The 27,518-nt window shown below is 36.0% G+C and overlaps 4 protein-coding genes across 4 annotated transcripts; 2 read left to right on the top strand and 2 right to left on the bottom strand.

The window, feature by feature from the left end:
- Nucleotides 1–1,758: 1,758 nt before the first annotated feature.
- LOC134281609 (uncharacterized) lies at nucleotides 1,759–5,932 on the bottom strand. Its single transcript, XM_062764047.1, has 3 exons — nucleotides 5,704–5,932; nucleotides 2,505–3,426; nucleotides 1,759–2,359 (listed from the first exon to the last, which is right to left on the bottom strand). The coding sequence occupies exons 1-3, from the start codon at nucleotides 5,930–5,932 to the stop codon at nucleotides 1,759–1,761; spliced, it is 1,752 nt and encodes a 583-aa protein (XP_062620031.1).
- Nucleotides 5,933–9,961: 4,029 nt separating this feature from the next.
- LOC134281608 (uncharacterized) lies at nucleotides 9,962–15,331 on the bottom strand. Its single transcript, XM_062764045.1, has 5 exons — nucleotides 15,274–15,331; nucleotides 12,376–12,413; nucleotides 10,635–10,753; nucleotides 10,305–10,472; nucleotides 9,962–10,154 (listed from the first exon to the last, which is right to left on the bottom strand). Exons 2-5 carry the CDS (start codon nucleotides 12,411–12,413, stop codon nucleotides 10,006–10,008), a joined length of 474 nt encoding a protein of 157 aa, XP_062620029.1. The 5' UTR covers nucleotides 15,274–15,331; the 3' UTR covers nucleotides 9,962–10,005.
- LOC134281607 (uncharacterized) lies at nucleotides 15,274–18,026 on the top strand. The gene is made up of 3 exons (XM_062764044.1): nucleotides 15,274–15,369; nucleotides 16,345–16,702; nucleotides 17,588–18,026. The coding sequence occupies exons 1-3, from the start codon at nucleotides 15,300–15,302 to the stop codon at nucleotides 18,024–18,026; spliced, it is 867 nt and encodes a 288-aa protein (XP_062620028.1). The 5' UTR covers nucleotides 15,274–15,299.
- A 5,782-nt stretch (nucleotides 18,027–23,808) lies between these two features.
- Nucleotides 23,809–26,861, top strand: LOC134281606 (potassium voltage-gated channel subfamily A member 10-like; the record flags this gene model as incomplete). The annotated part of the gene is made up of 2 exons (XM_062764043.1): nucleotides 23,809–24,252; nucleotides 25,962–26,861. Coding segments are annotated over exons 1-2 (1,344 nt in total), but the record flags the coding sequence as incomplete, so codon positions are not given.
- Nucleotides 26,862–27,518: the final 657 nt, after the last annotated feature.

Raw genomic sequence — 27,518 nt, 5'->3', positions numbered from 1 at the left:
ATAAGTTTCAAGTTTTCTGGCCCAGTGGTTATTGAGAAGATGATGTTTTTAATGAGCCCACCTTATTTTTGTCTTTTCTTGATTACCTTCCCTTGTGAAGGAACTTAGCCCTTCATTTTAACAATTTAAACTTCCCTTTACCCAGGGATGCTTTGTACCAAGTTTGGTTAAAATTTGCCCCGTAGTTCTTGAGAAGAAGTCGAGAATGTGAAAAGTCAACAGACGGACGGACGACGGACAAAATGTGATCAGAAAAGATCACTAAGCCTTCGACTAAGGTGAGCTAAAAACTCTTCACTTACAAAAGTGATCTTTCCATCTACAAGAGATATCCTTTTTCAAAACATTTTAAATCTGAAAAAAAACAATTTATACTAACTTCCGGTGCTCCTGTCGCTGAAAAAAAAAACACATGCACTTTGCCATTAACATCATATGGTAAGTGGGGGTCATTAAGTGAGATCAGTGCTCACAGTACCTCTATAATTTTAAGGCACATTCAGATGGAAAAGGTGCAGCAGTATTAGCACATGTTCTGGGTTTTCATCAGTAAGTCTATTCGAGAGGCAAGTAGAGGAAAATCGAAGGTTTACAAGTCAAGTAACACGTTTTGTTAAGTTATTGTTAAAACCCAGGTTATTAAAATTATAGTACAACTTCCAATTTTCTAAATTTTAATTTAAGCCGACAATTAATTGTTAGACTGATGTTCGTGAGAGTAATAACGTTGGGTGTGCCTTACCTGTTACATCCAAAGTTTCGACTATTTTGCGTTTTCGCCGATACATTCAACTGATGACACATTACATTTATGTCCTGCTGCTGCTTCAAACAGACTGCATGACGAATGATCGATTGTTTGTAGTTTACGTCCCATCACAGGAATTTACACCTTTATCTGGTTCTAACTACCATGGAACAGTGAGGAATCGTTATCTTGCCAACACCGGAGTCAGAGGGACTAGCAACGTTATTTTGAGCGTCTGCTTCACTCAAATTATGGAATAGAAAGGAATATTCTAGAAGACATGCGCATTCAACAAATATTTTTGAGCACCGAACCCGATGAATTATGAACGTAATGATTAGGAGTTATCGATCTTAGCATATGTAAAAAACTAAGCTGCGCGAAATAACCAGGTTTATCCATATTTGATAAACTCCATTATTTCGCGACATTGGACTTGGGCGACAACAGAAACAAACATGATCAGATAAACCCTGTAAAAGGTTAAGGATGTCTAAAAATAGTCAATAAAACAAGTCAATAATTGTTTTGGCGTGCTTGTCATGGCCATTTAATAAAATATTAGATATAATACAATGTATGCGCCGATGATGATTATATGGCAGCATAGGTAAATGAATATGGATAATCATAAGCAAGAGAAATACCATCTTGATCCAAGGAGCCTGGAAAAAACAGTACCCCCCGGAGACAGCATTCTTTGCAAAATTATGCCAAATGGGTCAAGGGACCAAGTCACATGACCCATCCGCCACAAACTAACATTGGGGCGGCAATTTTGCAGCCCAAAGTAACAATAAAAGCACAAATTGTGCTCACAAAATTAGGTACCAATTGCACCGAAATTATGCCAAATCGGCTAAGTCACATAAGGCACAAATTGTGCACAAAAAATAAGGTACAAATTGCACCAAAATTATGCCAAATCGGCTCAAGTCATTTAAAGCACAAATTGTGCACACAAAATAAGGTACAAATTGCACCAAAATACAATTGGCTCATGACAAGCATCAAGGAAATGTTGACGAAACAAAATTACAACCAATGAAATGATCCAAAGCATTCCTCAAAGTATTGATAAAAATACTGTTTCCCAAATCTGACAAATGAACTCCATCTTTTCTAAATAATTCCTTGCATTGAGCTCTAATATCTGGATAACTAACTGATGCACCCCGACCCTGAAACTTATTTAGCACAAATGTAGCACAGGCACTATTAATTCTACGTCTACAGTTTTGTCCTTCTGTATTTGCAAGACAATTAATCCAATTATTTCGAGGCAAAATATGTGACCAAATTATAAAAGTTTGTGGAAGTAAATTAGCAATATTTGCCAAAGTTGACTTGTAATATTTTTGAAGACCCCTTAATGTATTGTGAGCCTGACCAATATTATTGCCCCCACAATGTATAATAATAATCTTTGGCTTCTTGTTACGAGCTAACAAAAATTCAATTGTGGGATATAATTGCTCCCAGACCATACCCCGAATTCCATGCCACAAGATGTTGGAAGACTCCTGCCCAAGATTCTCTTGATTTGAATTCTTCGCATATATGTGAGCCCAATGAATAATTGACGAGCCTATGATCCAAATCGAATCTAAATATAAAATTTAAAATTGATGAGCAAATTCAACACTTATTATTATTATTTATTTATTTTTTTTTTTGAATTGTAACTTTGTGTCATATGACAATACATATACAGTGTAACTCAGTGTAAATTTACAACGAACATGGTCTTATGTACGATTTGTAAGCTGCTGACTGCCACCTTCCCATCTGCTTAATATGATCCTCTGAAAACCCTTTTGTATACAAGTGGGTTGCACCCCCAATGCGAAATGAGTGCGTCTTAAATTGAGTTGACTGTATATTCAGAAACTGCAAAGCTTTGTTTAACATGGACGAAAACTGGTATTCGGTTAAGGGTTTGGAATTTAAATGAGAAAAGTAGGACACCCTTTTTACATTGGTACTTAATGCAGCAAACTTCTGCAAAGATTGAAACAATAAATTTGTATCATTTGATTTTTTCACATGCACAAATGCCCCCGCACCAATTTGATCAGTCTTAGATGTTTTGATAAAGATTTCAATGATATCACTAGATACAGTTATATGCTGGACACCCAAAGCCACCACTTCACTCACCCTTAGTAATGCAAAGAAAGCCAATGCAAAAGCAGACTGAAATAAAGCTGCTTCAAAATCAGAAAAACACAAATGTGGCAAAACACTGACAATGCTATTCAACAAAGGTAATGTAATTGGTTTTCTTATATCCTGAGACGGATTACATCTCTTGTAACCAGCTAACAACTTCTTAATAATAAATGAATCCACTGGATTCTGCCAACCATGCAAGTTAATGACGAAACTGATTCCTGATAAATAGCATTTGACAGTAGAAAAAGCCATATTACTCTCTGACAGATATGCTATAAAATTAATCATGTGATCAACGGGTGGGGGCCATATCTGCTGGAATGACAACTGTTGTCTAAAATTGAAAAAACTTTGCAATCCCTGACGGTATACATTCGCTGTATTTTGAGATACACTGGCCTGCAGAAGACTGGCTACAGTTCCTGAATAGCTCTCCAAAACTGAATAGGTACCATGGAGGGAAAGGGGTCTGCCCAAGGAGCCAATTGACGAAACCTGGTCCACTGAAACCGAGAAATAGCATCTGCAATTTCATTTTTAACACCTGGTATATGTTGAGCTTTTATTTGTACATTAAACTTGAGGGTCTGCAGAACTAACATCCGGACTAATATCATAATTCTTTTGTTTTTTGATGATTTGTTATTAATGATGTACACCAAAGATAAATTGTCAATATGAAGTAGGAGTTTTTTGTTCCTTAAGCTTTCAGCCCAAATCATAACCCTTAATACAATAGGTACAAGTTCTAGGAAAGTGATATCCCTGTAGCATTCCTCAGGCCAGCCATGAGGCCAATGCAGACTACACCAATGTTTACCGAACACAACACCGCAACCATGAGAACTTGAACTATCTGAATAAAAATGGAGTGAATCATCTTCCTGCCATACAAGACTAGGAAATTGTGTCCTACCATTAAAATCAGTAAGAAATTGAACCCACATTAACAAGTCTAACTTAATTTCTGCTGTAATTCTTATAAAATGGAAAGATTTTTTTACTCCTGCCATTGAACCATAAAGTCTTGAACAAAAAGCCCTTCCAGCTGGCAATGCCTTAACCACAAATGCAAGCGCCCCGGCCAATGACTGCATTTCTTTCAAAGTAACCTTTTTTGAATTAAGTATTCCATTTATCTTTGTCAATAACTCCCTAACTTTATCATCTGGAACAAATATAGTTCCGGAAATAGTATCTATGCCTAAACCTAGAAAACTCAAACGAGTAGAAGGTCCCTCTGTTTTCTCAAAAGCTAAAGGAATGCCTAAGTCTAAACATAACTCTTCAAACTGTCTCATTAAATCCAAACACTGAGATGAATTGGCCCTTCCTACAAACAAAAAATCATCTAAATAGTGAATAATGCTTTTCAATTTAGACCTCTGAGCTAATTCCCAGTGAAGGAATGTAGAAAACTTCTCAAATAAAGAGCACGACAATGAACAACCCATAGGTAAGCACTTGTCAATGTAATATGCACCAGAGTGTTGAAAGCCTAATAAACAAAAATCCTGTGGACAAACTGGTAACAGACGAAATGCACAGGAAATGTCCATTTTTGCTAATAAGGCACCCTCACCCTTACTCGCAATTAAAGAAACAGCATCATCAAAAGTGGAATAACTGACAGAACATAAATTGGGGTCTATGTAGTCATTAACACTGTCACCTGTTGGATATGACAAATTTGTGATCATTCGCCAACCACCTTGTTTTTTGGGAACTAAACCTATTGGATTACATCGCAAATTAGATATTGGGGGGTATAAAAATGGACCCATTATTCTTCCTAACTTAACTTCCTTATCAATTTTCTCCTGTATTTGAAAGCTGTACTGCATTGCAGATTTCATGTTTTTAAACTCCACCCTCCTCCTAGGACCATCAAAATTCAAGGAAAACCCAAATTTGAAACCCAAGGACAAACAATGAGCATCTTGAACATTTGGGTAAGTAGATAATATTTGATTCAAATTTTCACAATTAATAGGTGAGTGACCAAGTTCCCATAAATTCTGACAATTATGTGGCAGAATTGGACTGCGACTGGCCCTTTGAATACTGGAACCGCTGGTTCCTGGAATGGAAATGTGCACGATTATTGAAATTGGTCTGTGATGAAGATTGGTCTGACGCAGCAGTTGAATTAACCTTGAAACATTTCACCAAAGGATGAAAAGCATTACATTTTAGACAACTATGCACATAATTGCAATTTGACTTGTTGCAAATGCCCTGATAATTATAACTGTAGCATTTGTTGCGGGGCTGCAATGACTGCTGGCGTGATAAAGGGTTAGTAGGAGCAGTGGACGAATGCATATAGATCATCCACAGCTCTGCATCAACAGAAGCCCAACTTACAGCAGTGTTGTAAGATTTTTTCAGCCTAAACTGAATATCATATTCTAACCAATTTCCCTTGATTTTTTCAGCCCCCCTCTTTATCAATGACATATACTTAAACAATGAGATTGCTTCAGATGGCTGTTTGACTAAATAAACTGATGCAAAAATTGCAAAAGCATCTAGCCATTGTGATAGGTTTGAAATTTTTTGTTCCTTATGCCTAGGCTTTACCTGAAATACACCATCTTCAAACACAAGCTGATTTTGTTGTGTCGAGGTCGGATCATGAAAGAGAAGTGTACCAAAATTTATGAATTGATTATTGAAAATTTTTTCTTTCACTTTCTGAGGCAAATGCGCTGCTAGGGGTGATGCGGTGCTAATAAATGGATTTGGCAAATTATCTAAAGGGTCAAATTGAATTGTACCTTGATTAACTTCAGCTGAACTAGCGGGCTGCAGGGGAACTAAGGAGGCGACAGTGGACACAGTCTGACTTTGAGTCACGATCGGTGCCTGGTCAACAATGGCGACATCATGCGGTCGAGGGAGCGTTGTTTCAGGTACACTTCGTTTTTTGGCCCTGGCTGCAGAATTTGTCGTTGTTGTCCGTGAATAGGGACTTCTAGACTTCGAAACTCTCGATGCCCGTAACATACTTTTGACAACTCAAAGATGAAACTGCAGATGATGATCGATTAAATCGTTTAAAAATTTTGAGCGTCTGCTTCACTCAAATTATGGAATAGAAAGGAATATTCTAGAAGACATGCGCATTCAACAAATATTTTTGAGCACCGAACCCGATGAATTATGAACGTAATGATTAGGAGTTATCGATCTTAGCATATGTAAAAAACTAAGCTGCGCGAAATAACCAGGTTTATCCATATTTGATAAACTCCATTAATTAATATGCCAATCGTATGGCGAAGGAACAGTTGCTACCTATTTTCAGTCGCGACCGAGATTCGAACTCATACCGGTGACGACTGAAAACACTGAACAGTGACTCAGTGAGCGGCTTTATATAGGGGCTTTAGATTTAGCTTGCGACTAATCTAATATGGCTGAAAATTCCTTTTATGGGTCGTTTTCAGCTTTAAGATAATTGCCTGACGTCACGGCGTCAGGCACTACTAAGGATCACTATTTCCTAGGTGCAAAGCTAAGAGGTAACAGTTAGCCAGCAAAATTTTGTGCATGCTGATTTTCATCGGAATTTGTTATATGCGTTTTAGCAACAACAATTAGCAGAAAAATAACCATTTTGTTGAAACAATTCATTGATGTATTTATTTCCTTTAGCGTTTTGCTAGTAGCTATTTATTTCATGCGATTTCTTATACAGACATGTCAGTTTGACCTTTTTTCTGCGTTTCTATAGTACTGAATTAGTCCATTTGCCTTTTAGATAAGGGGTGACACAATCATATCGCGCCAAAATGTCAAATGTAAGTATTTGCGCCCTTTTCTTGGACTATTCTATTGAATGGAAATGAAAACTGCATGAATTCTTTTTTTATCGTAATCTGGTCGAGCTTCGGAAAAATAACATATCGGTGATATTGTGAAGTGAGTTAGAAGTTACATCATTTAAAGTAATACATGTAAAAAACGAAACGAACAAAAATTTCTTCAGAGGATGTACTGGCCAAATAATACATCTGATCATACCCCCCTTCAGGGGGTTTCCTCCTATAATGACAGTATAAACCTATGAAAGTGTCCTCTCCCATTTCAGGATTGAGAAAGTGTATTACTTTTTTGTTCGTACAAATATTTTTGATGTGGACCCCTCATTCCTGGGAAAAACTTCCTGAATCCGCGCCTGTCGCCATTCATATATCGCAGTCAAGTTTGTTGGGTCTTTTAAGAATATAGAGCTTTCTTTATTCCACGTTTCCAACAATCTTTAATGCTCTGGCATATCCAAGAAACTATTAAAAACATTCTGCATGTCAGTCATACCGTTAGGATTCCCAATTTCTTGTAGTATTATTTTCAGCTGTCTTCCTCGAAGCCTATGCTGTATGCAGTTGAATCTAATTTATGTAACCTTTACATATAGCCATGCTTTTCAGCATTAATCAATTATATTAGTTTTTCCCTTTAAAACCATTTTTAGACTCACGGAGTGTGCATTTTTACGTTGCGGGTTCGAATCTACAGCGGGACATGTACATGCTTTCATTTTTTTGGAGATACAAACAATACGAGGGCTGTGCAATAAATAATGTCCTGAACTGTATGACATACAATACAGATATCATATGACATTAAACTTGACTTTCTCTCATTATTAAATCTTTACTGAATTTAAAACAGTTTATGTGACCACTTTTCATCACATAGTTTCATCGTGAGAAGCTGGGAAACAAGGGCTATTCGAAACACTGCATTATAAATGAATGGTAAAGAATCAGTAAACTAGAGTGAAAATAAAGGCTACATTAAAGCTGCTGTAAAACTTGTTAAAAATCCCAAAGAAATATTCACTGAAATATGTGTCATTTACGGCAAGCGATGCCTGTTTTATAGACAAATGAGCAGGTGGATTTCAATGATAAAAAAATTATATAATGGGCATCAAAAATGGGTACCCTCCTTGCCAACAAAAATTATAACAACTTATGTACTGTTTGCCAAATTTCAACAAATAATATTTAATGATGTATGATTGACTTAAAGATACATAGCAAATTTGATAGACATCATATCGGGAGTAATTTACACTGTTTTTAAGAAACGTTTGACCGTAAAAAAGCTTAGTACCCAAAGGTCACCCTATATTTTGAAAAATGAGTGAAAACGACAGTGTGTACGAAAGTCTTAACAATTATTCTAAAATATCAGTAATTGTAATTATCCATGTTTGTTTTATATTCAAAGAGATATTGGAACATGAATCTATTGTTTAAAATCATCAAAACAAAATTTACTATAAGATGCACATGATAAAAACGGCGAAGGTCTGACAAAAGCAAAGGTATGCAAGAGCACAAAGACAGATTTATATGCAATTTTCTTAAATATTAGTGGTATTGTTGTTCAAATTCGTATTTGGGGAGACAGTTTAATATCTGGAGGAGTCTAGAAAGCAATTTGTTTGCAAAAAAATCGAAAGGTTTATTAGAGGAAGGACCCGGAATCAGGAATTCACTCCATTGAATTTTTTCATGACAGCGTCCAAACCCGCATGCCCTGAAGAGTAAAGTGGTTTTCGGGATAAACAGAAAGTTAGTGTTTTTTCACATTAACAATATTTGCCAGATCTTTGGCCTTTTGACTTGTTTCTATTTCCAAACTTGAAAAAAAAACCTTTCAGAGGGAAAAAACAAGTCCAGGAAATCATTGGATCTGCCATTTTTCAGTATACTAAGGGTCATACCCAAAAATGAATTCTTAAAACAATCAGAAATTGGATAAAAAATGTTACGGACATGTATTTGAATTGATAGAGATTAATAAATAAAATTATGAAGACTAAATCATTGAAAAGCGTCGTTTGCTTTTTTCTGAGCACCGAGGACATTATTTATTGAACAGCCCGCGTATATACGTTTTATAAAAAAAATATGTTCTTTTTCCCATTGCTCTGATGAGTATCATACAATTTACTTAAAATGAATACATGTTTTGTGCAACATCTTCATAATTTACTCTAGTGAAACAATTAAATACATCCCCCCCTACCCCAATGTAAACGTTTATAAATTGTCATGCTTATAGGTTCTATAGATATTGATCGTATTAGTCAGGCAAGCTTTTTGAAAAGCTGTTACTTGTTTTAGAAGAAATGTTCGTGCTTAATCCGGCAAGACAACATAAATACACCTTGAAATGTTAAGTTATTATCGTTTGTGGTCAACACGGAACGACTTTATTTTGCTTATTAATTGTGTATGCTTTAAGATTGTATACTGCTGCTGCTTTTTATATCGCTTCTTGACCCTTTGCTCCTTTATAACATACCACGGCCAACATCATAAATAAATGTGCTAAAAATCTGTTCTTCTCCTCGACATAATTGATTGTTTAGATGTCTTTAATATATTTTCTTTCAGAAGAGGATTTATATATTCTTGTCTATGTTCGTAATCAATATATTAATCACTAGAAAATCAACCTAAAATAATGTATATTCTTATTTTGGGGCTTCAGTCTGTAGACCCTATGAGGCAACAACTTTCTTAGAATTCAAACTCAGTTTTGAAAACTTTTTAAAAGATCTTTTGGTACGGACCAGGTCAGGTACAAGGAGGAAAATACAGAAAGGGTTGGACTTGTAAGATCCCTGAGTTTTAATCAGAGGATGCGAGGAGAGAAAGAATCGTCAATACAGTCGACATATGAGTGTAAAAGGAAAGAAGGACTAATGCACGAAAAAGAAAAAAAAACACCCTCCAAGAAATCAATTCACAGTTCACAAGGTCATGTAAGCTTCGGGCTCAATTTGTAAGCTACATTAATATCGACAACCCTGCATTTGGCTGTTATTATGCCCCCCCCCCCTCCCTTAAAAAGTGGCAAGGTGTATTGTGATTGGGATGTCCGTCCGTCTGTCACACCAACTGAATGTTCATAGACGAAATCTTTTCATTTCAAACAGGCTCACAGTGTTATTTTGCCATTAACTTATTTAAATGAATGATGAATCCTGTTGGAACTCTATTCCTTTTGACAAAATGCTACAAAATTTGTTTAATCGTAAGTTACAAGATGTAATATTAACGCCCATGATGCCCATGATTGGCATGTGTCGTCGGTGGAGCCATCGAGCTGGTGTCCCCGGCATCAATGATGTCAACATCGACAGGTGCTAGCTTTAGATCTCCCCACTGTGTAAGAAACTCGTTCATGTCTACACAACCGTCACCTAAATACGACACATAATAGACGACATGGATTAGAGAACTCCTTTATTGTAAAACAGAACAAGAGCAAATTTTTTTAAATCTTTCCTCAACACCACTTGTCAGAAATCATCAATAACTACGACTCAGCCAGTGTTTTTGAAAAGACTTACTGTTCATGTCAAAGTAGGTGTAAATGAGAGGCATGTCTGCGTGGGTCAGGTGCCCGTCTCCGTTAGTGTCCGCTTTGGTGAAGAGTAGGTTGGCTTCTCGAGCGTTACCAAGATGGTATGCAGTGACCCAGTCGTTTTCGAATTCTACTCGGGTCACTTCCTGGTTATCTATGACAATGGGTAACAACAATGAAAAAGTATGATTACTGTTTACTACAATTTGTACACTTACTAGGTCATGTTTTGTACAGTATAAAAGAACGTTTTAAAGCAAAAAATGTGCTCAATTATTTTTAAAAATGTGATCGTCGTGCAAATAAAGAAACTTACGATCTACATCAAAGGCAAGGAAAATATTGTCAACTTCACTGCGGTCAAGACATCCACTTAGGTCATGATCAACTTTCTCAAATAAAATATACTCCCTCTGTGGTTCAGAATCGGCAGATCTATCAAATAAGCATGAATATATGCCCAATACAAAGTATCAAAATTTTAGGTGTAATGTACTCCACTTACAACCCCATCACACCAACCTAGTTCTTGCAACGTTTGAGAAAAATGTTGATGAATGACATCAAATCATGAGAACGTGGTACCGTCGGTTTAAGAACGTTCAGGGAATACTCAGCGTTGTTTAAGACGAAACTCTTAACCAAAACTTCGAACTTTTCATTATTATCCCAGTTCTGAATTTTGTCGGATGACGACGTCCTTCAACCGAGAAAGATTACCGAGAACAGAATTGTCGAACAACGAACTTACTGTAGACGTGTTAGAACACAACATGGTTAATCATCAACTTACAAGAAATATCCTCGGTTTGTTACAGGCTGTCCGTATGCTACAGTAGGCAAATACAATGTAAGTACAACTCGACTAAAGGTCGTTCTTTGTAAATACTTAACTAAATAAAAACTTCTGCATAGTTTAACAAGTTCATTCAGTTCTAATAAAATTAAATTTAAACGGTTTTGAGTAAGCGACTGTTGCATCAAACAGTTTTTATGATTTCCAGCACGTCAGCTGTACGTTCGGAAAAGGAAACCCGTTTCTTTTCTGTTCATTTTTATGCCCCCGTAAACGAGGTCTTGGGGGTATATAGTTTTTGTCGTGTCCATACGTCTCTCTGTCTGTACGCAAAAACCTTGCCCATAACCTTTGATTTAGTGGAGTTATGACTTTCATATTTCACATGTGCATTCCTTGTGATAAGACCTTTCTTTGGGTACCACCAAAATTGAACCTTTGACCTTGGAGTTTAACCAACTTTTGCACAAAAAATCCAAACTTTTACTTTGGCCATATCTTTTGAACAGAAGATACCAGAACGTTTATACTCCATCAACTTTGACCTTTTCACTTTGGAGATTTCCGTACTTATGAAAGAACTTTAACCTTAAGCATAACTTTTGAACGGTAAGGAATAGTGCTTTTATAATTCTCATATGTGAAAATACACTTCATTGGATACCAACAACTTTGACCATAGAGTTTGACCTACTTTGAATAGCAAACCTTGACCATAACTTTAAGGGTGTTGGGCTAGTGCTTTCATTCTTCACATAATTATGTAATCCTTGTGACAAGACCTTTCATCTTATGTCAAGAACTTTGAAGAAATGAAATATCCTTGGTCATGGCGTAGTGGTTACATGTAAAATCAAGACAGAACGAGAAGCAAATGAAAGAAAAAGTGAGCAAGCTCACATACCCCACGCTCCCCCAAATCTCAAAGTGCGGAAAATGCCGGAAAAAATAAAGGAATCAGATTTTCCTGATTATATGCACATCTATTGGATATCAACTGTTTCGAAAATAAGTTAACCTGACCATGATATGAACCGACTCGGGACAAGGATCAGTTGAGGGAACGTTAAGGGCTGTTTAAACAAAATTGGATCATATTGTAGACATTCAATCATCCCCGTTTTCTGATTCCAAGGACATAATGGCTTGATAGGTCACGCTGGAAACGAGATTGGTGCGATTGGGCATATGATCGAAAAATTGATAAATCACTAAAACATGAATTAAGTTATTATATTATATACCGGAATATTCAACTTACACAAGGCCTAGACAACACAGAAACGCTACTATTTTCATCTGAAAGAAATGAACATTTAATTATTTATTGATAGACAAATGTTCTCTGAAAATTTAGATATTTAGTTTATTTTGTAAATGTCGTCAAATGACAATTTATAATTGGTCGAAATCATTTTCCCTAAGAATGGATAAGCATGAGTAAAATAAATAGATCTTTTCCAAATAGAATTTCCTCATTTATTAGTCCTCTACAAATGCATTTTATGTAATAAAACTGTAAATTAATCACGTGACTAGGAACCATCTTGAAATTTAAACCGTTGAGAGAAATAATATCGGGAAAAAGATTTTTTTTATAGTAGAAAAAGTGATTTTGCAATAATATTTCTACTTGTTGAATTCAATTTGTATTCTTACAAGAGATTATTTTCTGTTGTAACGACCATTTTCGCATGACAAAGATAACATTATTGACCTTGAATCCAAGATAATGAGAAACTCTTCCCATTAACTATTGTCAGGAAATAAATAAATTCCTTCTGTGATAACGTAAATACGGATTTACATTTTTTGAAAATATTAATTACAGTATGGTTGCCCGCGTGGCGCAGTGGTTTGAGCGTCTGCTTTCGAATCTCGGAGTAAAGAGTTGATCTTTACGTCGCGGGTTCAAATCCCACTGTGGGACGCGGAGATAGTACTTCGGATAACGTATAAATCAAGGTTCCGTGTCTGAATACGAAAATGATCCCTCACTGTTCCAGGCACGTAGCAACTAGGGGGGGGGGGGGGGGGCAGGCCTCCCCCACTTTTTTCCCAAGTTACTTATACTTTAGGAAATGTTCATTGAAAGGCAGGTTGGCCCCCAATTGTTTTGTGATATAAGGGAAATGTATTGTAGGTCCAAAAAAATTGGGACTGAAAGAAGTTGGTATTGAAAAAAAGTTGGCCTCTCCCCCCCCCCCCCCCCCCCCCCCCCCCCCCCCCCCCCTCTTACGAAATAGAATTTTCGACTTTGGGCAATTTTTCTTTTTGCTTATCAACTTTTTCAGGTAAGTAATTTTTTTTCTCTGACCCCCCCCCCCTCACTCCCCCTACCAGTACCACTTTCAAAAACGATGCTACGTCACTATATTGGAAAAAATTCGCAGCTCTATACCGGCAAGTGTTGATGTACCCATATGAGTGAAAAATTCTCAAAGGGACGTTAAAGAAAAACAAAACAAACCATTATGGTACTCAAATGTGTTAAAAAATACTTTCAACAAAACCTTTCGGTGCATATTAAAACAAGATTATTTTTTCTTGACATAATCGAATTTTCCAGTCTAAGACGTAACGGAGAGTAACCAAAAAGGATTTACCATACTATAGCGCTGAATTATTTCATTTGCTAGGTATTTCTGCTTTTAGCTAAGTATGCAAGAAAACGTTTTGTACATTCAGAAATAAGATAAAGCTATATACCGGTATTTAACAGACTATCGATTTTGAGTTTTTAAGATGTCCTTTCCAGAATTTCTCACTCATATGGCACGAAATAAAGCGGCGTGGAAATCTCTTCGTGTCCGCATCTACTGCAACAATGCACAGCTATTTATACGGTCTTATTTATTTCTCCACTCCCCACAGTAGGATGCGAACCCGCGATGTAAAAGATAAGTCGTAGACGATTTAAGAACAAACCCTCTTATCCACTGAAAAACGAAAGCGACTAATTGTTGTGTTTCTGTTAGTATCAAATTAAAAGAACATGTTCTTTATTAGTTTCAGAAACAAATCAAAATGGTTAGAAATATTCATTTTACCAGTCTTTGGCACGTCAAAAACCGTCGTCGCTCAGTGCATGGCCCTGAGCGCTAAATGAATGTATACATTTAAAGCCCTTTGCGGACATCTGGTGCCATTTCGTCTTGTGAATTAAGAAAAAAATTCTCACTAAAGGAAAGAACAACAAAAAACAAGCTTTTGACCTAAGCAAGAACACATTAAACAATTAAAATGACTGACCTTATTTTGAAGGGAAGTTTAATGTCTTTATCAGAATCAAAGTGTGGTCGTATGAAGACGAGACTTTTACTTATCTATAAACACGTCGTTAGTCAAGATTACCTACAGGTGCAAACAATGACTATTCTGATCAGGTTCACTACTCGTGATGTATTCATTAAAATCATGTAAGAATAAAATTATCTAGTATGGAATCATAATCATCCCTCTTCAAGACAGAAAATAATTTACGATAAAAAAATCTTATCAACGTTAACACTAATGACGTATTGATTCAGTACCATACGAGTCCCGTTTTTGTTCTTTAAAGCCCTTTTAACATTTGTTACACTGACACACAAGCATTGACAACCCTACCCCCTAAACTAATGGAGTCTCCTGTAGGCTAACACAAAGCAAATATTTTTTTTATATAAATATGATTGAAGCAAGTTAGATATACAATTATACTGATTTTTATAAGGTCTTCTATCCGATTAAGAAATTTTACAATTATCTTTTCATCTCTAAATCTTTGCGAAAGTCGCTGACTATGTGAACAAAAGCATACACTTGATCTTAAGGTATCGGTAAAAAGAACATCGAGTAAATTTGTTTTTCAATATACTTAGTATATTGAATAGAACAGAATTTGCGCGTTGATTCCTCCTCATTCATAAGGATTTTAATAATAAACATACGTGACAACCCTCCCCGTCCCATAGAAGTACTGTTTTATTTGAAATCTTAATGATCAGGTATTGACGTGGACATCTTGATTACTCTTATCCCATTTAAAAATGAAAATTTATGTATTTTTCTGCCAATCTAAAACTGGATTGACTTGAATGCAAATCTAGAGTGATATAACCTTTGCACAATATTACACTACACCTACTGGCAGCTGTTCTTTTCAGTTCTGGCTTACCGATACGTATAAGATCTTCACTGAAAATGAAGGTATTCCTGACGTTTCTAAAATGGACTGTGCTTATTGGTGGAACAAATATCGCCTATGGATCAGGTAAAAAAAAAATTATCTGTATTGGAATTAATATCAGGAGTTTTGGATTTTGTTTACATTAAATGCAAACTTGTGTAATTTTGTAATTCTTTAAAGGTGAGGTACAGTGATCAATATGCCTGTACAAAAATATAATATGGCAAATTCCACGTACATGGTCAATTAAAATGCATTTACATTAAGTGTACTATGGAATATATGAAGATAACGAACTCTTCAAGCTCAAAAGTCCATTAAACAAAACAGATCAAAACAATCACAGACCTATTAAACCTTAAAACAATAAAAGTGGGATCAGGTGCCATGGACGAGTGAGCAACCCCTGCCGCCCAATCACACACGCTGCGTGCGACTTGTCATGATCGAGGATAAGCAGGAAAATCCGTCGGCAATACACTGTGTAGATGGCCTAACAATAATTTTGATAAAACGTCAGTCAGCATTAATTTGACTTGATGAAAGATTGTATTGGTGACAACGACATAGAATATACGAAATGATGAAGTGGAGTGGGGTTCGATCATTGGGACGGAAACATAATTGATGACTATTTCTTCTAGCGCCATGTATGAAAATGAAATCACAGGTCTTCGGGTAATAGCATAAAACCGATTCTATCACACCACAATGGGTGTTAACACTGCTCAATGGCCCTTAATGCCTATTATACGTCAAAAACATGTATTTAAGCCGTTCGCCAAATGTATGAGTGAACCATTCTTGAATGGGACGATAAACAACATACAATAAATATATCACCACTTTATTATAGTAATTATGCTAGTGCTTACCCATGAATATCAATTTTCACAAGTTACATATATTATAACAAAATTGCAACATACAATAAACCTATCACACACCACTTTATCTTAGTAATTATACAAGTGTTTCCCTTCTTTTAGATCTTTTACCACCGAATAAGCAATTTTCACAAGATATATATTATAACATAATTTTAAAATGTACATTCAGGTCCCAGGTATAGAGACGGTCAACTCATTGCACGTTTGGAAAATTTACAAGTTTCGGATGCCTCCGGACTAGCGGCAAGTCGTAAGCACCGTGGTGTCCTCTACACTCACAACGACGGCGACCGGAACGACCCTTACCTATACGCAATAAACGCTTCAAATGCAGTCATCATATCCACTCTCAGGTTATATCCTGCTCAGAATGAGCGTTGGGAGGATATTGCTGTTGGTCCCTGTGGCACGAAGAGTTGCATTTACATAGGAGATATGATCGGAGCACGAACAATTTATCGTGTTGAGGAGCCCGACTTTATTTACTCTGATCAGATTCTGACAGGAGTGTCCGCTATTCATTATCAGTAAGATATATTTAAATTAACAGAAGTAAAACATTTATAGCTTATTTTTGTAAGGAAAAGAAAATAACTTGCATCCGGGGACTTGTACTATTTTGTAGTTTCATTTCATTTGTCTGTTAATTTGGTGTAGCAGCATTAACAACCACCTGACCTTGACCTTAACGGTCATAGGCACTAGAGCTTTTAATTTTATCTCAGATATTCTTTGTAACAAGCAAGATTTTTTTAAAACTTTAATTTTCGACATATTTTTTGAATGTTTCACATTTCACACATATAACCATTGTGGCAATGACTTCTTCAGTACCAATTAAAGCTGAACACGAATCGCAAATAGGCATACGCCATTTTCGATATCATTATCTACGATACACATGTACTGTTCAGATTCGTTACACGTGACTGCTTTATTATCACGAGTATCGGCGTGGAATGGCGACCGTGTTCGTGCTGGTTATCTTGCACTACCTTTGTTTAGATTTTATTGCAGTAACGTGTATCTGTGTTTGTTTGTATACGCACTGACATGTTTAACTATAATTGTAAATTTCTTTGGTATCTTACTTTCCTGCATTAGACGAAGCATTACGTTATTATTGTCGCTACCGAGTGCTGTTTAGCTTACGTCCGTCTACATCGGTGTCGACTAACAGTGACGAAGTCCTGCCCTTTATAAAGGGGTCTGCAGATAGAGCGAGAATCCGAACAAAAATGGCGGACACGTTCCTTTTACGAATCGTGTTCAGCTTTACTAACTAATTTACTCTAAAACATGACTCTCAGCTGCCATACAGAGGCATTTAAGCTTCAGAAAGTTGACACATCTTGTATTAGTTTTTAAGATAACATTCTTCATTCACATGTACATGCATTTTTGAATTGTAGCTGGGACAGTCATTCTGATGTTTTGATGGTAGACAGACATGGCAACGTATTTCTTATATCAAATCAAAAGCATCATGATCATGGAAGACAAGTTGGTCGTCTAGTCGCCGAGAGTTGGAATAGCAATCATACTGTTGATATAACAACAAATGTACATCTTCCACATTTACATAATTTTGAGGAAAACCATGATCCATCTTCTGGTGATATTTCAGTAGACGGTACTCAGATTTTACTTGCGTCATTAAATGACCACGCCTACTACTGGAAAGTTCAAAATGACGATATATTGAGTACACTACGACACGCACCTGATTTACTTCCGATTCCAACTCATACCGTGGAAGGGATCTGCTGGGACACTGAGGGACGAAACTATTACGAGATTGCCGAGAGCCATCATAGACCGTCTCCACTGTACATATATAATCGTATCTAATATGAAAGGAGTTGATTTATAATTTTATATAAATATTTTTAAAAAATGTTTTAACCATTAAAAATAGGTAAATTACCTCTCCCTGTTCACTCCGCTTAAAAGAATATATAATTGACCGGAATATATAAGGAACAAGAGGCCCATGGGCCACATCGCTCACCTGAGCACATGAGCTAGTCAAAGAAAACAAATCAGCTTAGTATTGAAAAGCTTACTTGTTGGGGGAGGGGGATTTGAATTTTCTATTACTTGAGAATGTCACCATATCAATAAACCATATTTGTATAATTTTGCTATACTTGAAAAGAAGATTTAAAAAGATTTTTCCAACATTTTCCTCGATCTCCTATTGCAACTCCTGGCTAACACCCGTCCCCCCCGGATATTATTTGAATAAATTTAAATCTTCATTACTTGCAGATGCTTACATGTCAATTTGACTAAACAAAACTTTTCTGTTCTGGAGAAGTTTTTTTTTTCCAATATATTCTATGTTTATTATATCTGCAAAACTTCCCTCATTGTGGCCACACCCTAATCCCCGGGGTCATGATTTGAACAAAATTAAATCTACACTACCTAATGATGCTTCCAGCTGAGTTTCATCTTTCCTGGCCCAATGGTTCTGGAGAAAATTTTTTTTAAAGATTTTCCCTACAATTCTATTGTAAAACTTTGATCAGCCATTGCGGCCCCGCCTTACCCCCGGGGGTCATGATTTGAACAAATTTGAATCTACACTACCTGAGAATGCTTCCACATGAGTTTCTTCTTTCCTGGTCCAACGGTACTGGAGAAGAAGATTTTTAAAGATTTTCCCTATATATTCCAATGTAAAACTTTGATCAGCCATTGTAGCCCCGCCCCACCCCTGGGACTCATGATTTGAACAAATTGAAATCTGCATTACCTGAGGATGCTTCCACATGAGTTTCATCTTTCCTGGCCGAATGGTTCTAGAGAAGATGATTTTCAAAAAAAACCTCTCCTTTATATTCCTATGATAAAATTTGCTCAGCCATTGTGGCCCCGCCCTACCAACGGGGGTCATGATTTGAACAAATTTGAATGTACACTACCTGAGGATGCTTCCATATGAGTTTCATTTTTTTCTGGCTCAATGGTTCTGGAAAAGAAGATTTTTAAAGATTTTTCCTATATATTCCTATGATCAGCCGTTGTGGCCCCGTCCTAACCCCCCCCCCCCGGGGGGTGGTGGGGGGGGGGGGTCATGATTTAAACAAACTTGAATTTAAACTTTCTGAGAATGCTTCCACATGAGTGTCATCTTTCCTGGCCCAATGGTCCTGGAGAAGAAGATTTTTAAAAGATTTTCCCTATATATTTCTCTGTAAAACTTTGATCAGCCTTGTGACCCCGCCCTACCCCCGGGGGTCATGATTTGAACAAATTTGAATCTACACTACTTGAGGATGCTTCCACATGAGTTTCATCTTTCCTGGTTCACTGGTTCTGGAGAAGAAGATTTTTAAATGATACCACAGACCTGCCTACCTCTCCGCTTTTGGCGTAATTCTTCCGCTTTTTACCACAAAATTAAGCTAGTACGCCACTAATATTAATTTTACGCTCTTGATTTTTGGTTTAAAATCCTTTATGGACGACTAAATTTAGAGTTAAAGTACGACCTGCTGAAATGAAATGAGAAAATCCAATAAAAGTAATTAATAGAGGACCGGTTCGATAACGTACGCAATATACCAAGTACGTAATATACCAAGTAGTTACATGTAAACTGGTTTGGCGAATATTCGAAAGAAGACGAGAAGGCACTGCTTACGTTAACTATTAAATGATATTGCAATAAGTTCAGCCATTTCTATGCTCAATTTAGTTTAGAACAAGATAGAGAAATGCGAGTGTTAAAAACAAAATACAATGTTATAATGTACGATTTGTGTAAACATGCAAACGCAAGCCTTCAAATAAGTGATTTGACCAAAAGCTTCATTAAGGGTGTATGGTTGAACCGAGTTCGATACAGGATACTGTTTTTGTTTTTTTTTTTACAACTCTTTTTTGCCAATAAATGATTCGAAAAAAAAAAGTTTACGCCAGCTTTGTTTAGTACTGTAATTATTTCGGTTGTTTTGAAAGAAAATAAAGTATTATAGTAAAAACAACAAAATAGGAAAACATGATTGATTACGCTTTTACCTCCGAGATTCCACCAAAAATGTACTGAAATTACACCATTGCAATGAAAAGGGTAGGCAGCTCTGATACCATTAATTTTTCATTAATTCGTTATTATCTCCCCTTGGAAGTGGGCTTGGCCCTTGATTTGAACAAACTTGAATTCCCTTCACCCAAGGATACTTTGTGGCAAGTTTGGTTAAAATTGGCCCAGTGGTTCTTGAGAAGAAGTCGAAAATGTGAAAAGTTTACAAACAGACAGATGGTCGGACAGACGGACTACAGACAAAATGTGATCAGAAATGCTCACTTGAGCTTTCAGTTCAGACGAGCTAATAAAAAGATATATAATTGACCGGAAAGTCATTTTTTGTTTGCCACCATCGCCTCGCAAAGTAGAGGAATTTATTAGGATTACTGAGCCCATCCTTCTGTATGTCTGTAGTCTTTTTCTTCCATAACAAGTAAAGGTGTAAATTTTAAGTCGCTCGACCGGTACATGGTGACGTCTCTATATGAGTTAAAATTCTCGAAGGGACATAAAACAAGATTCAATACATCAATTTGCATGCAGAGAGAAAACATTTGCTGTGGCCTTCAAATCATCTACAATGTTTTCTCAATTAAGGTATTCTAGCTTTAATAGCAACAGATTCAATGAAATTAATGTGTGGGTGTTGAACACCCTGAGTCAGCATATTTAGACATAATTCCCATTTATAACTACTAGCTAGCATGTAAGAATGGGATTTGTCCTAATTTTTGACCTTGAATTTTAGTAAGAGTTATTTCCCTCTGCATTTAATTAATAAAAAGATGGATGTTTTATGGACTTTTGTTCTTGAATACAGTTCGTTATGTTTCATTCAATGCATCTTTCCACCACATTATTTAATGATATTCTTATTATACCCCTCGCTTAAAAAGTGGGAGGGTATACTGTAATCGGTAAGTCCGTCCGTCTGTCCGTCTGTCTGTTACGCTTTGGTGTACCCATCTCTTATCCGCAACTCCTCTTATACCACTGAGTGAAATTTAATGAAACTTTCTCAGAATCTTTGTTACATATTGCCATTGTGCACCTTCTATTATTTTACTTTTTGATCCGACACTTATTTTAAGTTTACCATAGCAAAACATGGACATTGCCATTATATTCTTACCTATGACGTGAGATATGGCGGCTTCTGAATAACATTAGATACCACTAGTTATTTCTCTTTATACGTTACCGTAAAACAATATACATATAGCAACACATGGACATTATGGGAGGTGGGGGGTATCATTCAGTGAGCTCATTGCTCACAGTACCTCTAGTTTGATTTTGAATTTTTAAATAATCGATTTTCCCCCATAGTCTTCAATGCAATCTTTGTTAATTAACTACTGCCTTAAGTTTAGAAACTTTCTCTCTGTTAATTCTTTCTTTTATAGATGCTTTAATTTAATTCCAGAGTATAATGTACTTCATGGATATTTAAGGGAAATAAATTTGGTCCTATTAGAGTTGGAACTCCTTAACAATAGTAATTTTCATTCATAATTATGTCGAACCATTGTATTACAGTAAACTTGAATAAAAGACACCACAAGTTCTTCCACATTTATTTCATATTTGAATGTTCACTGATTTAAACGATAAAGACTAAACAGATAAATTGTTTGACAAACAAGACGACTTCAAATTTTCTGTTTTCATAATGTTGTTGTAAAATATTCCGCTTTGCCTAGTTTTAGTGTTTATGTTTCCTAACTTCGTTATTCAAGAGCTTGTCCTAAGTACGATCAATCTTTAAAGCGAGTCATTTCACTGATAAGTTGAAGTTACAGGAATTTTAATTAGAAGTCGACATATCGTAATTTCTACGGGCGCCATAATGACCTTGTTAGGAAATCAATCATTTTGGTCGTTTTTTGGCTAATTTGTTTCATACCAATTGTTGAGCACTTGTTTTTAAACTGAATTTGACTATGGAGAGTTCCGTCTGTACCTGATAAATAAAGGACTCGCGGCGGGTGATTTGTCAACAGGGGTTGCTCACTCCTCCCATGTTGCAGTAGGTGTTGACACCGGCAACTATATTGTGACATCGCCGTATGAGCGAAAAATTCTCGAGAGGGACCTTAAACAATAATCAAACAAAGTGACATAATCCCACTTCTGAAATTACCAGGGGTCCGTGCGTTATGCCTTCTTCGCATATTTGTATTGTTTGATATATATTTTATAGACACTGTTCGCTTTGTTCGCCTTTTAATAATGTCTTAATAATAAAATTTCCCAGGTTACCGAAGCTAACTTGATTAAGAATTCCTTGTACAACAGAAGCACTTTGACTTAAATAATGTTCGTTATCGATGAGTCAAAATTAAACCTGCGTTTTACGAGCTACAATCAAGAGTTCTGTTATGCATCGATTTTTCCCTTTGTCATTAATTCGATTTGAAGAGTGTTTTGACCTTTGAAATTGATAAAATTGCTTGTTCGAAAAACCCTGAGAGAGAAGAAAATACTAAATAGAGAAAGAGTGAATTAAACTATGTATCAGCATTAGAAATTCAGTTCTTTCAAATGTACAAAATGAGAAAAAAAAATTGCCAAAATTAAGACAAGCAATACAAACCAGTCATCAAAACTGGGATCATATGCAGTATTTGTAAGGAATTTGTTTTTTTTTTCAGTTTTTGCTCGCTTGTCCGTCTTTTTGTCTGTCCGCATATACATAAACCGTGTCAAAAATTTAGAATTGGTTGGATTTATGGCTTTCATCTTAAAAATGTGTATTCTTATTGACAAGACCTTTCTTTGGGTATCAATGTACTTGATCTCTTGACCACTTCCAAACTTTTACTATAGCTAATTTTTGAATCATTGCAAAACACCATAAATCACTTCTAATTTCATATCATGATAATAAACATTAGTAACTATTGTTAGATTAAAAGAGCCTTATTAATTTCATGAAGTATGTATTTTTAAAAAAAATACCTTTGGGGTAAAAATTTCAACCTTTTACTAGACCTTTCTGAGAATTTCAAAGAAGCTTAAAGCACATTTAGAGGCATAAAATGAAAATTCTTGCATGAAAAGATTTAATTTTCAAGCTTCATTTTAAGACTTTTTGAATGAAATCATAAATTAAAGAGTTATCATTCCTGGATGAGGATCAGAGTACCTTAAAAATATCTCGCCGTGTACGTGAATTCGGTCACGCTAGAGTTATCATTCCTGGATGAGGATCAGAGTACCTTAAAAATATCTCGCCGTGTACGTGAATTCGGTCACGCTATATAGCTTTATCCCCACCCAGTTCCTACATTAAATGTATTCTCCTCAATCATTTAATCGAAGGAAAATATTCCAACTGTAAGTTTTCGTAAATAATACAAAGCATATCGTAGGGCAAAAGCGAAAACAACTTTTTTTGGTGTCGAATAAACTGCAATTGGTATAATCGAACATTTTAAGGAGAAGCATGTTTAACGCCAAACTCTCTTCAGAGCAGAAACATAACCAATAAAAGTTTTGCATTATTGATAAAATTTCATTTATTCTAGGAATTGTCGATTCTCGACGAGGTAATAAAACAGATGTTATCCCGTAATTGTGAAAAAAAAAGATATGAAGTCGAGATATTTGACAGTCACTGTTAGTGGTAAGAAATTTACTTTGGCAGCTGAGGCACTGAAATTGTATCCGGACACAAAACTTGGAAAATTCATTAACAGTAATGAAAACGTCAAGATGGAGTGTAGTTTTGAACGTCCAGTTCGTTTCTTTAAAGAAATCCATGCCTTTTATCAAACAGGAAAGCTTCATATGCCCACTCATGTCTGTCCACAAGCTTTTTTGGATGAACTGAATTTTTGGGAGATAGAGGTTTCATATGTTGAAAGTTGCTGCTTGAGCAATTTGGAATCATCTTTGGGAAATTTGAAGAAGTTTAAAAGTTTTGTGGACGAAATTCGAGTAGGTAACCAAAAGACGTTCGCACCGAAAGGATTGTCCAGAAAACAACGGATTTGGGAAGTTTTGGAGAATCAGTGTCGAACGAAGGCTGCAAGGGTAATGTTTAATGTCAAACATCTACATGTTTATTTATTTTTATTACACACTTAGTAATAAATACAGGTTTTTTGCATATGCGATATGGCTGACGTCACAATAGCCGTATCAGCCCTGCAGGGCTGATATGGATTTGCGGGGCTGATAACCTATATCAGCCCTGCAGGGCTGATATGGCTATTTTGACGTCAATATCACACCTTAGTAAATTAAACCACAAAAACAGTACTTGTGATCATACACAATTTTTGGTGGGTTCATATTCTCTTAATTTTAACTTTTTGAAAATAAGGTTAATCTTAATTTACAAATACATGTAGATTATTTTCAAATTACGGATCGAGTGCATTGAAATAGATTGAAGTAGAAACAAACCCAAATTGTATGAGACAATAGACCATGTACATGTATGTAAGAAGTCCATGCATGATTATTTACTTATTTTCTTCTCCACTTAATGCATGCTGTATTTTATTACTAAGTATGTAATAAACATATTAATACATACCCTTTTCCACATCACATCCTGTATCAGCCCTCGACCAATATCAGCCCTCGGGCCTTCGGCCCTCTGGCTGATATTGGTGTCTCGGGCTGATACAGGATCGGCCCGAGGGCTGATATTGGTCGAGGGCTGATACAGGATGTGCTATGGAAAAGGGTATGCATTATTTTCTATGTATCTCAATATACGAAATGTAAGAGATAAAAATAGCTAATAAAGTTTATTACTCATTAGAATTTGTATGAAATATTACGTTTACATGTGCTATAAGTTTATATTTATTTATACAAAATTTTATTCACTTTTAAAGGTGAATTGGATTGGGCAGCAGGCAAAACCTATTTTAGCCTTCTCCGCTTGCTATAGATAGTTTTCAGTAGACCCATATTAACAAAAGTTATTTCCCATTGGTCGACATCTTGGTGGTCAACCAGGTAATTTTCCCTCTTTGTCCTACCAAATGTAAGAAGGTGTAGCACAAATAGTTGGGTGAAAATCTTTATGGAATAAACATTATGAAATAAAGCAGTCTCTAACAAATGTATATTTTTCAAAAAACATTGCTTTCCAGCCCACAATTGCCAGTATAAAAAGTAAAAGTTGGTTGAATTATGAAGGAATATGAGCATGTTGACCCCAATATGGCGGCCGACAGGAAATAACTCTCGTTAATTTGGGCCTATTGAAAACTATCTACATGTATAAGTCTATAATTCTTGCTTATATACTAGTATCTTGGAAACCGATCTCACGTACCCCGTGTCTTTGAATTCGCAATTAGTGCGTGAATGAACAATGGTTTATTTCCATTCTTATGTCGATATGATTTATCCCGGTGAGCTTGAGATAAAAGATTCCACAGAATCTGATAAGTCTGCTTCATGTTTGAATATTTTACTTGAAAAGGCGTTAATGGTAATCTAAAATCCAAACTTTTAAGTTTTCAATCGTCAACTTCCCTTACTTTTGCAGCAATATGCGGTTATGTAATAAAACCTGTACAAAAAGAATGAAGAAAGAAAGATAAATCAGCACTTTGGGGTATAGATATAAGGATATTCTAACCCAGAAACAACATTAACCGGCATACTGGAAATTGTATTACCTGTAATTTATTTTTAGACAGTTTTTTTCTGGTTTTATGTTGTGTTGTTATGTAATACATTAATTTATTTTCATTTGTGGTAAATATACTTTTAAATAGGGCTACCTTGCTGTGAGAACATCCATGATAATTATCTCCGTCCTCTCCCTCTGCATCAGCACGCTTCCAGTTTTCGAACAGAGGATCAATGTTTGTGAGATGAAACGTATAGTTCATGACGCTAACGACTACTTGAATTCATTCCTCGACACTTTGGACTGTGGCACAGATCCTTGGAAAGCATGGCTTCACTACTTTGGAGATATTCCGCCCGACCTAAATGAAAAAGAGTTTGAAGAATATTTCTTAAACCATACACACTATCAGCACTCTGAGGAGTATGAGGATTACTACAGCAACGATGGTTTATCATTAGATACACTCTACAGGCATTATAAAGCCAGAGTACCACAAAAGGTGAAGAAACATGTTGTTTTTACCATCATTGACCAAGTGGTGATGATATTTTTTGCAGTAGAATTTATACTGCGATTATCAACATGTCCAAATCTTCGGAAGTACTTCCTTTCGTTTCTAAATATTCTTGATATTCTAATACTAACAGCGTCAGTTGCAGTAGAGATTGTAGAGTCAGTTGTGAATGAAACAAAGTTCGACAAACGCGTGGAAGCCCTTGATTTTCTACAAATACTTAGAATTTTTCGTTTGCTGAGAGTAGTACAACATATAGTTGAGGTCCGCGTTTTTGTGTACTGTGTGAAGACAAACATACGAGACCTATTGGTTTTACTCGTTTTTCTCCTGACGGCCATTCTAATTTTCTCCAGTGTCCTGTACTTTGCAGAAGGCCAAGATAACATCAACAGTATCCCAAATGCCTGGTACTGGAGCGTGGTTACACTTACGACATTGGGTTATGGAGATATCGTTCCGAAATCTGTCTTCGGAAAGATGATAGGTAGTATTTGTGCTTTGGCGGGCATATTCGTGTTTGCGATGGTAATCCCTGTTTTTGTTAACAACTACAACGAATTGAACAAATTGGTTCATTCTAAAATAGTGGTTAATCAAAGATATAATACTAAACTATAAAGTCAGGAAGGAAAGATAACGTTGATCGAAAAATGTTACAGATTGAAACAAACTTTCGTCTTACATGTATCTTTTTATAGATATTTTATCTCCATATTGGACTAAATAACATTAAATTCCTATCCTACATAAGTGTATAGGTTTTATTATTATTATTTGGGTTTTTTTTTTGTCCCCCGCTGAAAAAAGGGGGATATAAATTTCTGTCAGTCAGTACGTCTGTCTGTAGTTCTGTCTGTCTGTACACTCTTTTTCACGCTTTTCTCGAGAAGCATTGAGCTTTTGTAATGAAATTCTCCCTGTGACTTAGGGAAGATCCTACATGATTTCAAAGATAAAGGTCATAAATTTGAAAAGTGTTTGATAGTATGAGTATTTCAAGAACCATAACGTACTGGAAACCTGGATCCATCCGCACAATGATCCGCTACATTACGATTATTACGGATATGCTTGCATGTCCTGAGGAAATTTCGAGTGGAGTACTGTAGCCACAGGTGTTAATATTATGGAATATAATGTGATATAGTTCGAATGCATACATTTATATACGAAATGTATCCG

This window comes from Saccostrea cucullata, unplaced genomic scaffold (assembly GCF_032062105.1).
Source record: "Saccostrea cucullata isolate Sc308-1 unplaced genomic scaffold, CSIRO_AGI_Scuc_v1 ctg5369, whole genome shotgun sequence".
NCBI lineage: Eukaryota > Metazoa > Mollusca > Bivalvia > Ostreida > Ostreidae > Saccostrea > Saccostrea cuccullata.
Note: the sequence above shows the minus strand (reverse complement) of the source record. Positions and strands in the feature narration are given on the sequence as shown.

Coding starts and splice junctions, on each gene's coding strand:
- LOC134281609 (XM_062764047.1), bottom strand. CDS start 5,932: ATGTTACGGGCATCGAGAGTTTCGAAGTCTAGAAGTCCCTATTCACGG. Junction 3,427..5,703: donor TTCAGCTGAAGTTAATCAAG/GTACAATTCAAT, acceptor TCTCGGTTTCAG/TGGACCAGGTTTCGTCAATT. Junction 2,360..2,504: donor CAGTCAGCAGCTTACAAATC/GTACATAAGACC, acceptor TTAAATTTTATA/TTTAGATTCGATTTGGATCA.
- LOC134281608 (XM_062764045.1), bottom strand. CDS start 12,413: ATGAAAATAGTAGCGTTTCTGTGTTGTCTAGGCCTTGT. Junction 10,754..12,375: donor CTGTGTTGTCTAGGCCTTGT/GTAAGTTGAATA, acceptor CTTATTTGATAG/ATCTGCCGATTCTGAACCAC. Junction 10,473..10,634: donor CCTTGCCTTTGATGTAGATC/GTAAGTTTCTTT, acceptor CCATTGTCATAG/ATAACCAGGAAGTGACCCGA.
- LOC134281607 (XM_062764044.1), top strand. CDS start 15,300: ATGAAGGTATTCCTGACGTTTCTAAAATGGACTGTGCTTATTGGTGGA. Junction 15,370..16,344: donor AAATATCGCCTATGGATCAG/GTAAAAAAAAAA, acceptor ATGTACATTCAG/GTCCCAGGTATAGAGACGGT. Junction 16,703..17,587: donor GTGTCCGCTATTCATTATCA/GTAAGATATATT, acceptor TTTGAATTGTAG/CTGGGACAGTCATTCTGATG.